The 16,029-nt window shown below is 44.4% G+C and overlaps 1 protein-coding gene across 1 annotated transcript in view; it reads left to right on the top strand.

Moving 5' to 3' along the window:
- Positions 1-2,219: 2,219 nt before the first annotated feature.
- The window catches only part of Klhl6 (kelch like family member 6), a 39,233-nt gene continuing 25,423 nt past the window's right edge, over positions 2,220-16,029 (top strand). Inside the window, exon 1 of the mRNA XM_041678178.1 lies at positions 2,220-2,512. Coding sequence (XP_041534112.1) covers positions 2,220-2,512 — 293 coding nt within the window. The remainder of the gene's footprint in view (positions 2,513-16,029) is intronic.

Raw genomic sequence — 16,029 nt, 5'->3', positions numbered from 1 at the left:
CATGACCAAGGCAACTTACAGAAAGAAGAACAGTTTATTGGGGTCTTATAGTTTCATCAGTTTCACAGGGTTAGAGTTCCTGACCATCATGGTAGGGGGCATGGTAGCAGGCAGACACTGGAGCAGTATCTGAAAGCTTATTTACTGAGCTACAAGCACAAGGCAGAGAGAGAGAGAGAGAGAGAGAGAGAGAGAGAGAGAGAGAGAGAGAGAGAAAGAGAGAGAGAGAGAAAGAGAGAGGGGGGGGAGGGAGGGAGGGAGGGAGGGAGAGAGAGAGGGAGAGAGAGAGAGAGAGAGAGAGAGAGAGAGAGAGCACTCACTAACTCACTAACTGGGAATGGCATGGACTTTTGAAACCTCAAAGCCCTTCTCCAGTGATGCTTCCTCCAACAAGGCCACACCTCCAAACCCTTCCTAATCAGTTCCACCAACTGGGACCAAGCATTCAAATATCTGAGCCTATGGGGGCCATTCTCATTCACACCACTACCACTCCACCCATAGATGAAGAGCTAAAAAATAATTAATGGCTACTGAAAGGAAGAATCAGTCTCCTCTAGGAACAAGACCCTCGATAAGTTATCCAATCCCAAACCATCAGCCCTAAACACACACACATATATAAATGGACCCAGCAGGCTGTACTTATATGATACAGTAGTTATCCATGAAAGTCTAAACAGAAAATACTTAAATAAAAAAAAAAATTAAAGTCAACAGTAGCAACGGCGACAAGTGTGAGGCTCCACAGTGCTTTCTTCTATTGAGATTCTTGTTGCTAAAGCCATGGAAGCCCAAAGCATAAGCCCGTGTGAGAGTTCCAGATCAAAAACAAGCTTTGGAGGATTATCAAAGACCTTCATGTCAGGAACAGCTGTCCAAAGACAACAAAGATAGCCCAGCAGAACTGGAACTCCTGCAGAGGGTTCCAGGCACTGTGCACCAGGACAGAGGACAACACGGAAGCTACTTTGATCAGGTGCACAGGAGCATGACATCAATGGGAGGCAATCTCTGTGAGTCTCTCTGTGGGAGACACAGACTTCAGGTCAACTCAAACCTGAAGTTCAGCATTTGTTGTCTCTTGTGTTGGAGGAAACGTTTTTATTTTAGTTATGAAGAAATTTATTTCAAAACAATTCTTTGGCATTCACATAATTTTACCATTTATTGAGAGTAAAAGCAAATTGGCACACTGATATTGATATTCTTGTTTTACATAAGAAACCCCTTCTTTTATTTATGGGGTGCACATATCTGCCACAGTGAACTTGTGGAGGTCAGAGATCAGGTTGTAGGAGTCAGTTCTCTTGGAGGGAACAGGTTTTGGAGGCAAGCAGAATGGGCCCTGGCCCTCCTCTGAGTAGAGCCTTAGTTTTCTTAGGTGTAAAACAAGAAGTTTCTTACTAATGCTAATGCATTTCCATAAAGGCTAACATGCCTTAAGTCACGTAAAACCCTAGGATAGTGAGATTTTAATAAATTACAATTACTAAGAAATGCAGACCTGCCAAAATAATGAGAACACTCCATGATCTACTATTAAATACATGGTTGGTCAGTGCTGGGTGAGAGCAGGCCAAATTGAGACTTGCTAGGGTTATCAGGTGTTGACCTACCCTAAGGTAAGAGATGAGTCCCTGGGGATGAGGTTTCTGGAAACTTTCTCCTCTTTTTCTCATAGAGGATGTTCAAATCAGGAGATGCTTGTTTGGTGTGGGAGGTATTTATGGCTGTCATGACAATGTCACCTCCCTAAACTGGGAGGGTGGCGCATAAGATGTGTGGTGCTGACTGAAGGGAGATTGCTAGGTTTCGAAGGGTCTCAGGCAGTGGGAGACGGAGAAGATCACCTGCCCATTCTCAGTGACATCTTGGGTTATGGAATCACCAGGTAATAACCAGACCCAGAGGCTTGCCGCCCATGGGTGCGAGGCAAAAGATGACTAAACAGTACTCCCAGGGGATTCTGAGAAGCTGCCTTTCTCTCCTGGCCCACATGTCCACTTGAAGAGATTCCTAGCCCTGTGACTATCCACAGAAAGAAGAAGAGGAGGAGTTGCTGCTGGCGTTTGTAGTAACAGGATGAGAAAGTGTGAGACTTCCTGTTATGTATGTGTGACAGCTGGTGATAAGTGGAGGGGCCCGCGCAGGAAATCCGCTCAGCTTCTGCAGTGTGACCTCCCCGAAACTTGGCAGCTCCTTTAGTCTGGACGTCGATGGCAGGACAAAGAGGCGCCTGCACCATGAGTGACGACGAAGTGGTAGAGAGGAGCTTGGAAGGCCCCTCAGCACTCACTACGGACAAGCCCTCCCCGAAAAGGGGGGACTTGGTGGAAATATTAAATGGGGAGAAGGTAAAATTTGATGACTCGAGACTTTCCTTAATTCTTCAGAACGGCCTGGAGACCCTCCGAGAGGAAAACGCTCTGACAGATGTCATCTTGTGTGTGGACTTTCAGGAATTTTCTTGCCATCGTGTGGTGCTTGCTGCAGCCAGCAACTATTTCAGGTCAGCCTGCATTGAATCAAAGTCAAACTGTGTGCATGCTGCGGGAAAGTACCTGTAGATGTGAGAGCTCAACCTAATCTGCTTACTGTTACATTTGTGGTTATTTATTATTATAATATATAATATATGTTACATATTATATCATATATTACATTATATATTATATAAACCGTAAATATGTATATACATATACTAAGACTTGTGTGCCTAACTAAAATAGAAGAAAGGACACTATCAAACTTTAGATTTTGGATTTAGGCCATGTTATAAGAGAAACTGGGACCCTTTAGAAGCAGGGCTTATTTATTAGGTAAACTTTACATATATAAGTATGTCCTTGATTTTAAGGATGTGAAATTACTTAAGTCAGGGGGATTTTTCCCCCCCACTCTATTCCCTTATTTTGACTAATGTGTTAGGAACATGGTGTTGTCTTTGTTCATCCGTGGAGGTAGAGAAAAAGGATGTGGCCTCGCTCTTGAAGTTATCAGATGACTTGCTAAAATTCAGGGCTTCTGTTGTGCAAGGAGAGGTAAATAATACAGTAAATCTCTGGGTGTGAAAGGCTCCTGGCTGTCATAGTGGGAGACCTGGGGCCACAAGACCTGCTTCCATTTCACTTGGACCGTTTCTGGCTGTGAGGTTTTAGGCAAGTTTCCCTGGTACCCTTGAGATTCAGTGTGTGAACTGGAAGGTGGGTTCAGTGACTGTTTCTCTTGTTGTTGTAAGGTGTTGTAAAGTGAAAGGTCTTACACAGTGCCTGGCAGATACATTTGCTCAAAGCAGCTTTGTGGAAACCCCCTATGAATACAGTCAGATGAGTGTTGTCCACATGAGTGTGGGCATGACAGGGAATCAGTGTTTAAGGGTGGTGTAGATGAGGGAGGTACTTTGGAAACTGGAGGGTGGAAGAATCACTTTGTTTATCTTAGTGAGATTTTCCTACCTTTTAGTTCTGATTAAGGATTTTAAGAAAGTATCGTAGAAAGTATATATATAAAAGTATATATATAAAACAATATTTTATTTGGAATAGCTCCCATGTATTGACAAGGCAAGGGGCAAGAGGCTATGCTGATTTGAGGGAAGTCATGCCTGCTCTGCACCACAAACAATGGTCGCTGGTTTCACTCTGCAGTGGCATGATGAAGGTAACAGATGCCTCCTTTTCAGATGAGGAAATGTAAGCCGCACTTGATGTACCTGGCTGTTGCTGGAGCAAGGATGCCACACATTCTGAAAGTCTTTGTTTTAACTGCAGTACTGCTGCTAAGTTTGGAGCATCTTTCTATGGGCATCATTCTATGGACAGCATCCCATAGAATGTAAACACAGTCATGAAAACGGGTTGACATAGCACACTGTTTAGCTTGGCCACTAGCTTTCTCAGGAGTGAAGGAAAGCCAGTTTTCCCCAGTGCCCTGGGTACTTGTTTTCAGTTTATTCTTTTTCTTTTGAGTCACTGAAAAACTGCTGTCATTGGTTGTGAATGTTAAAACTGTGTTTGCCTGATCATGAGACAGACTATTGGCTCTCTGCTCTTGAGACATCACTTTGTTTTGGTCCTTGGGTTTCTCCTCATAAGCAGAGGTGCCTCAGCTCAGATCTTCTACCCTTGCTGATGTAGAAAACACTCTTCTGGTCCTCAGGTCAAGTGATGGTGGTGAGACGTTGAAGCAACGTAGCTGTGGACAGAGACTTTCTAGCCAAATTGCCTGATCTTATTCTTTCTTTAGATTGACATCTAGGTATTTCCAACATAGTTTTCTTCCTATAATGGGTACAGTTTTGGAGATAGGACTCTGTGTTTGTTGAACAATTGTGTGGGATGGGCCCAGTGTCACATGCGCCTAGCCCATTTAGTGTGCACAACAACCTAATGAGGTGGGATATTGGGCTCATCTTACAGAATGAAGCCTAGGATGCCTTTAATTTAAAAAAAATATTAGCCAACTTGTGTCCTATGACCAAGGACCCACACTAGGTCTGACAGTGACTCACTGACTCTTTGCTGTTTCTAAGATTTTGTAAGGAGTGAGTTATCTGCCATCGTCATCACACCACAGCAGATGGAAATCAGCAGTCTCTGTGGTACAGTGTAGGCATCACTTCCCTGAGATGCAGCCCCTTGCCTTGTCAATATATCAGAGCTGTTTCACCCACAGCAACCTGCTGGTCCTGTTTATCACACACACACACACACACACACACACACACACACACACACACACACACACACAACTAGTTGCAAGAATTTAATTGTGTGCCAAAAGAATGATAGGGTAAGAATTTGTCAGCCAAACAGGGACAATATTAGTCACTCAGACAGTGAATTTCCCTTTGTGGATCTATTTTAAAGTCTGGGGAGGAATGAGGAAGTTGGAGAAAAATACGTTTTGTTGAGACTGAGACATGAACAAAGGATGGTAAACCTTAAAGTTAGCTCCTTGGCTTTATAGAATCTGGGAGGAATTACTCGACTTCGAAGGCTTAGCACCCTTATCTATAGTTAAAGATTTCAGGTCTACATTTACTAGTGAGCTATCATGAAATGCAAATAATACAACAATATATTTATTAATCTGTTTGCCTAAAAACACATCTTATGTGGCAGTAAGTCAGATTTTCTACTTTTGTGATCAGAAATGGTCTCTGGCTTATTTGAAAAGAGAAACTTCTGTGTGTGGTGGTATGGGCTTGGAAAATCCCCTCCCAAGAAGTGTAGAGAAGCAGACTCAGAAAAGAGACAGGTGCAAGGGAGGTCAGACTGTAGTCCAGGTCTCAGCCACTGAGCCTGGGTCAGAAGCCCAGCTGCTACAGAATCTTGAAGGGGACATCATGGAGCGTCAACTCCCTCCTTGTTCTGTGCCCATTCTTGAAAACTGGAACTCACTGGTGCTTCTGTTTCTTCTACACAAATAGGCGTTCGTGTGTCCTTGCTTCTCTGTCTCCCCTAGCCAAAGGTCTCAGCTCTGATTGTTCACTGGGACAGGAGCTGGGAAGGAACATCAAGCCTTTCAACCTAGTAAAGTGGAGGCTCCTGCCACATGCCCCACTCAGAAGGGAGAATTTTCCATTCTTATGGAGGGTCCAGTACCCTCCATAAGACTTCTGTGGCCCTGAATTAGATGAAGAATAGTTGTTAGGCTCTGACTCTTGTCTCACAGGTATTAGCTGTGTAACTTAAGGTCCTAGCAGGCAAAATGGCAACCATTCACACTGTTTTTCTTCCTTTCCCCATCTGTGAAAACAGACTGACCTGCCTATGGTAGCATACATCTTTAATCCCAACACTTGAGGGACAGAAGCTGGCAGATCTCTGTGAGGCCAGCCTGGTCTGCATAGGAGTACCAGGCCAGCCAGTGAAATAGAGTGAGCTATGTGAAGGCAATGACTTCCTTATTCATTCCTGTGTCCTTGGTGCCACTTGCAGTAACTGATTATTTAGGAGGATGGATATATATATATATATATATATATATATATATATATATATATATTCAGAGTTAGTAAAACCTGGATAGTCCTCCTACAGTTGACTCACTGGTTAAGTAGAAGTTCTCACAAGATTGGGAGGCAGTGTATGCCTTAGAAAAGGGAAGGATGATGAAGTTCAGTCATCATAGGAAAAATTAGAAGGAGCATTTAAAATCCAAAATGCAGGCCTGGGAGATAGCTCAGTGGGTCACATGTTTATTGTGCAAGCAGGACTCAAGTTCAGATCCCTAGCATTCATGTTAAAATCTAGGCATAGCCGTGCAAACCTGTAATTCCAGTCCTGGGAAGTAGAGATAGCCTAGCCACTCAGTGAGCTCCACATTCAGCGACAGATTCTGACTCAAAACATATGCTGGGGAGCAACAGAGAAAGACAGCCATGTCCACCTCTGGCCTCTATACATGGATCCATGGGTCTGTATTCTTAAACACACACACACGCCCCAAATCCAAAATGGTTCAGAATAGTATAGTGTCAATACATCCCTCATATAACCATGTGGACTTAGGTATGCTATGCCCTTATAGTGATTCTAGCAGCACTAGTTTAGACTAGGAGGTGTGGGTGGGGTGGGGTAGGATGTTGGGACAGAGTGGGTGGTAGTATTATAGTCCATGCAAAAGACGAATAAGTTTCTTTGGTATTTTCCTAAAATACCATACCCATACCTAGTGTCTAGGGCATATGGAATTATGAATCATTAAATCAAGAGCCAGAGTGCTGGCATGATGCATCAACATAGATGCTTGTCTCCAAGTCTGAGGACCTGAGTTTACACTGTAGAAAGAGGGAATTCCTTCAAGTTGTCCTCTCACCTCCCACATGGCCATGGCATGCACATGTATCCATAAACATACATATATGCAACTAATAAACGTGGTAAAAAGATTTTTTTTTATAAAGAAAAAGAAGTCTAGTTACTTAGTTCTGGGTATTTTCCATGCAGTTTTTCAATTAAAGCATAACAGAGAAATATTTCCCATGGGTGTGCAAGCAGTCCTTTGTAAAAGCACTGTGTGAGCCATGGGCAGCGTGATGGTGGACAGCTAGTCCCTGAGAAGAGCTGACTGTGTGTGACATCTGAGCTTTTCATAGATGGGCCTGCAGCTCCATCCACCATGCTCACATTAGTCAGCGTGGTTTCTTGGCTTTTGCTTGTTTGTTTGTCCTGGTGGGTGGGTTGGCAGGTGTTGCTTTGTTTTGTTTGATTTTGGTTCCAAGGGATGGAAACTCAAATGAAATTGGCTCTAGTGTATATCTATATCATAGAAAGACTGGAGCAGAGCGGAGAACAAGAAGGCCAGGCCTGCAGTGCAGTTGGATGCTTGCTCCCTCCCACTCCCTCCCACTCCCTCCCACTCCCTCCCACTCCCTCCCATTCCCTCCCACTCCCTCCCACTCCCTCCCACTCCCTCCCATTCCCTCCCACTCCCTCCCATTCCCTCCCACTCCCTCCCACTCCCTCCCACTCCCTCTCACTCCCTCTCACTCACTCTCACTCACTCTCCACTTCGGCCACATGGTTGACATTTGCTTTTTGGTAGATTTGAGACTCATTTCTTGCAGGTTTGGCTCCAGAGGGAACTTACGAGATTTTCTCTACTTTTAGTATAAAGAACCTTGGGAAAGATGCTTATTGGCCTAGATCCACTCAATTATGATTCCTAGACCAATCTCCATGTCAAGGAATAAGAGCACAATGATCAGCCTAACTTAGGAGGTTAGCCAAAGAGGTAGGTGTGTGTGTGTGTGTGTGTGTGTGTGTGTGTGTGTGTGTGAGAGAGAGAGAGAGAGAGAGAGAGAGAGAGAGAGAGAGAGAGAGAGAATCTAAAAGCAAGTGTCTCCATAGACCACATTAACCGTGTTGTCTGAGTGAATCTTGGGTAAGGGAGACACTCAACAAACAGAAAAGCAAATTAATGTGTATTAAAGACAGATAGTAAATTCTGCTTTACTTCCTTTTACTGGCCAATTTACTGTAACTTTTTATTTGCTTTGGCTGTCTGGAAGCTCATGCATTAATTACATAATATCAATTTCAGTGAAAAGACCATACTAATTACATGAGTGATCTACTACTATGACTTTAAAACATGATAAAACTGAAAACTAACAGTTTGCGTGAGGGATCTATAAAAATTATAGACACAATGATCCATGCCTGGGTCAAATAAAAGCTTACCAGATTTGTGGGATCCTTAATTGTATAGAGTAAGTCTGATTATCTGGGACATTTTAGTTTGGGAGCATCTGGAGAGGGTCAGAGCTCTGTGACTATCCTGGAAAGAGGGATCAGTAGACAAGGACACACACACGGACACATACACACGCACGCACGCACACACACGGACACACAAAGAGACATACACAGCAGCATGTACAAACAAGGAAGATGAGGAAAGGGTAGTGTCAATTTGTAGCTGCATCCTAAGACTCAGGATGACATATTAGGTTGGTAGACCTGCAATGGATCTGGAGCTGGCGGGAAGAACCGTCTGAAGAGGTAGCATGCAGACACACATGCAGACTGCTGGGAGAAGTAGATGTGCATGCAGTTCAACATGGCTGGGGAACTACTAGGGTCAGAGCATGAGAGGTTTTGTTATGACTGGCTAAAGAGTGGAATGTATCTTACCCGCAGAAGGAGGCCATGGAGGAGTATTAGAGAACAAAAAAATGGCACGATTTGATATCTGTGAAAATACCATATTGGGCTATAAGGAGGGAGAGCCTCATCAGAGAGACCTTCTAGAAGTTCCAGTGGAAAAGTTACAGTGTAGTTGGGCATGGTGAAATGGGTGTTTGGGAGGTAGAAGCAGGAGAATCCAGAATAGGAGGCTGTCTGAGCCCATGGCAAGATGTTGTCTTCAGAAGAGAGGTTACAGTGAAAGTGATGTAGGCTGGGATGAAGGATGAAGGCAGAGGCCGTAGGAGGCAATCTCAAGTAACCTTGACTCTTCTCTGATAGCAGCCAGACAACAGACATCCCCTGGCAACCACCACTGTCTAGGAGGAGACAGCACTGAGCGGGGAGAACTGGGAGGTCACTAAGCTGACATAATGCTCTTCTGCAGACGGCTCTGAGTTTACAGATTGGGAGGGGATGGATGAGACAGGTGCCCTTGCCAGGCCTTCACCTGCCCACCCATCTCATTTAGAGACAAGGTCAGAAGTAAAACAAGTTCAAAATAACTCAGTTCTGATCTTGCCCTCCCCCAATTTAGTTAAAAACATGGATTAATTAGGGCTGGGGAGATGGTACTTGTTGCTGTTACAGAGGATGTAGGTTCAGTTCTCAGAACCCACATGGTAGCTCACAGCCACCTATAACTCCATTTCCAGAGGATCTGATCCCCTCTTCTGACCTTCTCAGGCACCAGGCACACGCATGATATACACACATGCAGGAAGTAGTCATACACAGAAAATAAAAATCAATAAATCGTGATAAAATTACATAGGAAGCATGCATGGGTTGTTCCTGCTGTTTCAGTCAGGTATGATTTCTACATTAACCACCAGCAGCACAGTAAGCCTCTCTGAGAGCAGCATTCATCTGTGGATGTGAACACAAGAATTTAGAAGGCCATTTGAAATGACCAATTAGCAAAACAATAGTTGTAGGTTCCCTCCGGGGCCCAGGATCTTCCATATCACAAAAAAAAGAGGTGGCAAGATTCTGAGAGCCACGGGAAGGGCAGATGCGCAGCACACGGACGGCTTCAGACACTGTAGCCCCGGCACTCGTGAGCTTACCTTAGCTCTTGTTGTCTGCCCAAGAGTGGGCTCAACAGTGCGTCACAGATGTGGGATGTGGGAGGGGCCTCGAGGCCCAGCCTTCCCTGGGGTTATTGATAGTTAATGGTTGCTGGAGGAGATGCCACTGATAAATTGCCTATATTCCAGCATATAACTGCTCCCCATATACAAACTTGTGAAAGCAGCTCTAGTTAACTCAGTGGGTCACACACACGGAAGGAAACTTAAAAGTAGGAGGGGGGGGGCTTGGGAATAAAGAGATTTCAGCATGAGAATGAGAGGGTTGAGATAGGGGAAGGGGTATGTGTGAAAATGACCGAAATCTATTTGATACATGTGTTAACTGTGAAAGAATTATAAACCGTGGACTATTCAAAGTTGCAACTTCTTATTCTAGATGAAGGATCTGCACAGTTGTTCTGTAAGGGGCCCTGAAGCGCATGTTTTAAGCTTTGGGGTCATGTGGTCTCTGTGCCAGTTGCCGGACACATACATTAATGGGTGTTGCTGACGCTTTGTTCACAGAAACGGGGTGGATGCCGTTGTCCCCCTCCTTGGCTGTGGTTGACTGGCCTCTCAACCCAGTTGTGTGATTTAAATAACGACTTAGCAGCTCTAGAAACTGCCTCCCCGTAAACAACTTCTTTCTTTCTCTGTCATCTTTAACTATTGATGGTGTTTCAGTGTCAGGAGAGACACACTGACGTCAGGACAACCATCGTGGTTAAGAAAATGCTGTGCTCGCTCTGGTATCATCCTTCTACTCTGTCATCTCCTCTTCCCAAGTGTGACTCTTTAATTGTTTCAGTTATCAGTTACCCAGAATCCTCCTGTGCAGAAGCCCAGCTTTATATTTTCTTATACCTACCACTGTAAGTAATCCTACTGTTGTTTTTAATGCTTATTTTATTTTACATAAGTAGGTCAGATTTGTGAAGGCAAATCTGGGAAAAATAAGAAATATTAAAGACTGATAAATGCATATTGAGCTCTAAATTTACAGAAAAATTACCTAGAAGTCTTTTATTAACATTTAAATGTGCTGTCCCTTCTTTCTTCTAGGTATAGATGCTAAGAAGTCATTGTGCTTGTACCATATATTATCGCTTATTCTTTTTTTATGTCCAATCCAATTATATAGTGTAAGCATTTTCCCTGGTATTCTATACTTGTTAGGCATAGTTATTTGAAACTGTGGGTATATTGCAATTCACTTACTACTTAATTATGAACATGATCATAATTATTCTCACAGGTTTTTGTACAAAGTTAGATGTTTTGAAATTGGAACAAAATGAGTAGTTTTCGTCTCAAGGGGACAAAAGGTATCTGTCCATTCTGGAGGCTGATATGAGAGATCATAGGCCAGGGGCACAGCTTCTGGTTCTCTCTGAATACCGTGTTCCAATGAGGTAGCAATTGCGTGAAGCCTCTGCAGAAACAGAACAAAGAAAGTAAGAGATCAACATGCTTGGCAGACACACTGGTGGGTGTGCTGGATCAGTGGGGTGTTAGCAAAGTGAGAAACCCCAGATACAGGCCCCAGACGTTATCTGAGAGCCTTCTTCGCCTTTTTGTTGGTGAAAGTTAGTGTTTGGTTGGTGCATTCCAGAGATTACCTAAGAGTTAGGTCACAAAGACTTGGGCCACAAGCAAAAGAGGGCAATAAATGACTTTAAGGGCACTAATGATGGCTTAACATAATTTGGGACTCAACACATCCAACCAACCACCCCCCCCCAGTCACTGGTGCTCAAATCAATCAGTTGGCCTTTGTAGTCACAGTTTCCCCCCCCCCCCCAGGAGTTCTCATTCACACAGGCATGGAACTATGGACTCAAATTATGTAAATAGTTTGAAAACAAATAAAGCATATGGCTCAATTGCTCTGAAAAACTTGCCTGCTCCCAGGCATGCAGACAAGGTATCCAGAGGCTTCTGCGAGCGTCTCCTCTTCTTCAGTAGCACTGAAAGCTGCATTGCAACTACCTTGCAGGAAGTACCACAGCTGTTATCACACTCTGTGCCCTGTGCCATCTAGACCAGCATAGGCTTTGGGGGTGCTGTCCTTTGAGCTTTAAAGAGTTATCTACGAGAGAGGACTGGAAGTAGAGAATTCTTTCCCTGGATGAAGTCCGCATTCAGGGGCAAAGGCTGACAAGTACCCTAGGTGCTGGTTTGATGCCCTAGCCTTGGCGCCTGTGCACTAGATGCCTGTGTATAAATTTTCCCTTCCCCATCTTCCCCTTCCTCCTTCTCTGGTTTTGCTCTCTGGAAGTAGTGCTCAGCTTTGTCCTTTTACCCTCTGCCTTCTGTATCACGGACAGCCAAATGTCAGGTTTGTGGTCCAGGTCAGTCTGGAAGTTGGCAGAGGGAGCACTCTGGAACATGCATAGGACCAGCACCCTGCTCCACAGTAGGGATAATCTGCTTCTGGTAGATCCTTCATGTGTCAATATCTTGGGATGAAGATGGGGACCAAAGTACGTGTGCAGGATTCTAAGACCAGGGAATGCTCAGTCAGGTCAGAGGCTGGTCTGAAACTTCTTGATAATGACCTGTCCATCACGGAGTGCCGCCACAGGGTCCTGGGTGAGTTGGGATGGGACATGTTCAGAAAAGAAGGAAAATGGCATGGGATGCCTAGGCTCAGACTGTGGCTGTGGGCAGTAAGCACCAATGCTTACCGTTTCTGACCTAATAAGAGTGTGACAACTCCAAGTAGACCTTAAGGAACTACACATATCTGTGTAAGGTCATCACAGTCATTTATGCTCACGGTAGTCAGAGTGTGGGAGTGTTTGTGGGAAGTAGGATGGAGTAGCTAGATCTTCTTGGCCTAGACTGTCCATGTGGTTGGGTATCTTTTCATCCTTCTGTCCATTTGTCTGGGAGGCAAATGGCATTTGGTTAGGGCAGTGGTTCTCAACCTTCCTAATGCTGAGACCCTTGAACACAGTTTCTCATGTGATAACCCCAACCATAAAATTATATTCGTTACTAACTTTAATTTTGTGACTGTTATGAATCATCATGGAAATATCTGTGGTTTCCTGTGGTCCAGTTGACCCCTATGAGATGTCTTGAGCCACAGATTGAGAACCACTGGGCTGGGGCAGCCAGGCTTCATTTCCAGTGGGAAGTATGAGGCATAAACCCAAAGGCAAACCGAGTCAAGTGATAACCACCATGTGTGTAACATGGGAGCCCTGGCAAGAGAGTGCAGGAGGACTGATTCCAAGCATAATTGACAATAGAGTTCTCATCACACATATCTGTGTAAGGTCATCACAGTCATTTATGCTCACGGTAGTCAGAGTGTGGGAGTGTGTGTGGGAGGTAGGATGGAGTAACTAGATCTTCTTGGCCTAGACTGGCCATGTGGGTGGGTATCTTTTCAGCCCTCTGTCCATCCACCTCTGCATCTGGCTATTGTTAAAAATGCTTGCTGTGGCATTTCTAAAAGAATAAAGTGCACTCACTCATTTTTGCTTTAAAAGCCTAGATGCATTGCTTCCAGGTAGAGATGGATACCTGTGCTCAAGTTAATCTCTCTTTGTGTGTCTCTCTCTGTGTCTCTCCTCTCCTCCCCTTCCCTCTCTTCTTCCCTCATCTGTTGAATAGAGACAAGGAGGTCACAAGTATCTTTGAACTTTCATTTCATCAATTTCAATGGGAAGCAAACTTCTCATAGTAGTATCGCCACAGAAAGTTCTGAAACTGGTTCTGCTCGGCCCTGTGCTCAGCCATAACTAAATAGGGCTTGGGGGATGTACCATATAACTTGGATCATGTTCGCCACTGGCCTAAGAAGTGAGGCTAGCTCCACACAGACATTAAAGATAGTGTACGAGGAGGGGTAGCTCACTGTGGGAAGCCGGAGTGCTCCTACTAAATAGGGTAAGAATGATACTGAGCAAGAAAACAAAAATGGCCGTTACATGTGTGGCTGGATCATCACTGGGTCCTGGGCACAAGTATTTATTGTTATGTTCTATTGGGCCTGATCTCGTAGGTCAGAATAAGCCTTTCGGCCATAAATTTGGATGATTAGAATTTCATCGCTTGCCAAGTCACTAGTGATATCCTAGTGGGGTTTTGAGGGTCCTGAGTGCACAGTAAGCAAGTCAGCTTCTGCTTCCCCAAAGCCGTGTGTAGTGGCTGAGGCGTGGTAAACATGAACCGAAGGTTGGCAAACAGAAGTTCTGTAAAGGCTTGATGCTATTTAAAGTGGTGGAAGAAACTCTGTTTTAAGCTCCTCTATCACTTTAGTTCAAATGCTTGTTCAATGGCTGGAGGTGTTAAACACCCACTTCAAGCTCAATAGAGAAATGTGGACTCTGTTTATGAGGTATGTGTCTGAAGGAGAAAGAAAGAAGTCTATGTACTCCTAAATGCTCCTCTGAAGGTACATGTTAGTTCTTTTCTTTTTTTCTTTTCTTATCTTTTGTTATATAACAAATACCCGAGGCTGGGAACTTTAAGAAGAAAGGGTTATGTAGTTCTGGAGGTTCAAGGAAATGATGCTGACATTGACCTTGCTCTGACCTTGATGGAGTCAGAATCACTTAATAGGTAATATTACGGTGGGAATGTGTAGGAGAGCAAGGTCCCATGGTGAGACAAGAAACCAGAGAGCCTAGGGGTGGGGCCCATGTTCCTCTTCCAAATAACCCTCTTTGAACAACTTCGCAGGGTCCTATGAGAACCACATTGGTTCTTCTGATGGCAGTGCCCTAACAGCCCAATACCTTGTGTTAGTGCTCAGTGTTTCAAAGGTCCCAGCACTTCTACGCTGCTCCACTTGCAGACCAAGCTTAGAACACAGAAGCCCCTGGGGAATAAGCCACAGTAGAAGGCACTCTCCCAGGTGTGAGAGATTTGCATGTTGACAACAGACAAGAACAGAATCATGTGTTATTTATTATTAATAAGGCTGATTATGGAAACTCTGAGCTCCAGTGAACTGTGCTACCTGAGTGGAGGCTGCAAGCGCCTTCTCTGATGATATTAGCTAGAGACATAGAGGGTGGACAAGGCCTGGCACTGAGAGCTTTCCATGCTGGGAGAGCTTGTTACTTCTCCCTTTCCTTTATGAAGGATCCCCAGGCCTAATGGGATCCTGGGAGCACTGGATCTCAAAAGATGGAAGGAAACCTTTAGAGCCTTAAAAAAGTACCCAGGTGCATACCTGTCCGAGTCCTAGCTTGTTGTTTTCTTAAGTTTGATCTGTATTACAATTTATTGTAAAGTGGGAGCCAAAGGGACCTGTGTTAGAGGACTATTTATTTATTTACTTGCAGGTTCTTGTTTTATACACTCTGTGGTTTGAATGAGAATATCCCCAGAGGCTTAAATATTTGAATTCTTGATACCACTTGGTGAAAGTGTTTGGAAAGAATTAGGAGATGTGGCCTTGTTAGAGAACTTGTGTCACTGGAGGTGAGCTTTGAGGTTTCAAAAGAGCATGCCATTCCTAGTTAGCTTTCTCTCCCAGCTTTATGCTTGTGCATCAGGATGTAAGTCCCCCAATTACTACCCCAGGGCCTTGCGTGCCTGTCTGCTGCCATGCTCCCTGCCATGATGGTCAAGGACTCACTTCTGAAACTGTAAGCCCCCAATAAGCTCTTTGTCTATAAATTGCCTTGTCACAGTGTGTTAACACAGCAATAAGAAGGTAAGCAGGACAGTAGCCTGGGCTGGCCTGGCCGCTAATGCACGCTGCTCCAGTTTTAGTCTCTCATGCTGGGATCATAGACACATGCTATCACGTTCAGGTTAGGACAGTGAATTTTCAATTTTGTTTTGCCAAGGAATCATGAGAGCCAGCATAGGGTCTAATAAAATGCATCTAGCTAGCCCCATTACCAAAGATTTTAATTCATTTGACTTAGGGTTGGTAAAATTCAGGATTCTCTTGACAGACACACACAGTATTCAGATGTGCCTGGCCTTGGAGCTTACATTGTGACTCACCCTGTGAGGTTGTAGTGCTTGAGGCAAAGGATGTAAACAGGACTCCAGGTATGGTAAGAGCCGACACAATAGGCTTTAGAGACTAACTGGAGATCAGAAACTGGACTGAGCTGTTTGCGTGCTTTCTTTGGTTAGAATTGGCATGGGGAAGGAGCTGGAGAGGTGGCTCAGCAGTTAGACCACTGACTGCTCTTTCCAAGGACTTGCGTTTAATTTCCAGCACCCACATAGCCGCTCACAACCATCTCTAAGTCCAGTTCCTTAGCGGTATCTAATACTCTCTT

The sequence above is a fragment of the Microtus oregoni genome, unplaced genomic scaffold, assembly GCF_018167655.1.
Source record: "Microtus oregoni isolate MIOR12 unplaced genomic scaffold, Mior012 000029F_ref0000214, whole genome shotgun sequence".
Taxonomy (NCBI): Eukaryota; Metazoa; Chordata; class Mammalia; order Rodentia; family Cricetidae; genus Microtus; species Microtus oregoni.
Note: the sequence above shows the minus strand (reverse complement) of the source record. Positions and strands in the feature narration are given on the sequence as shown.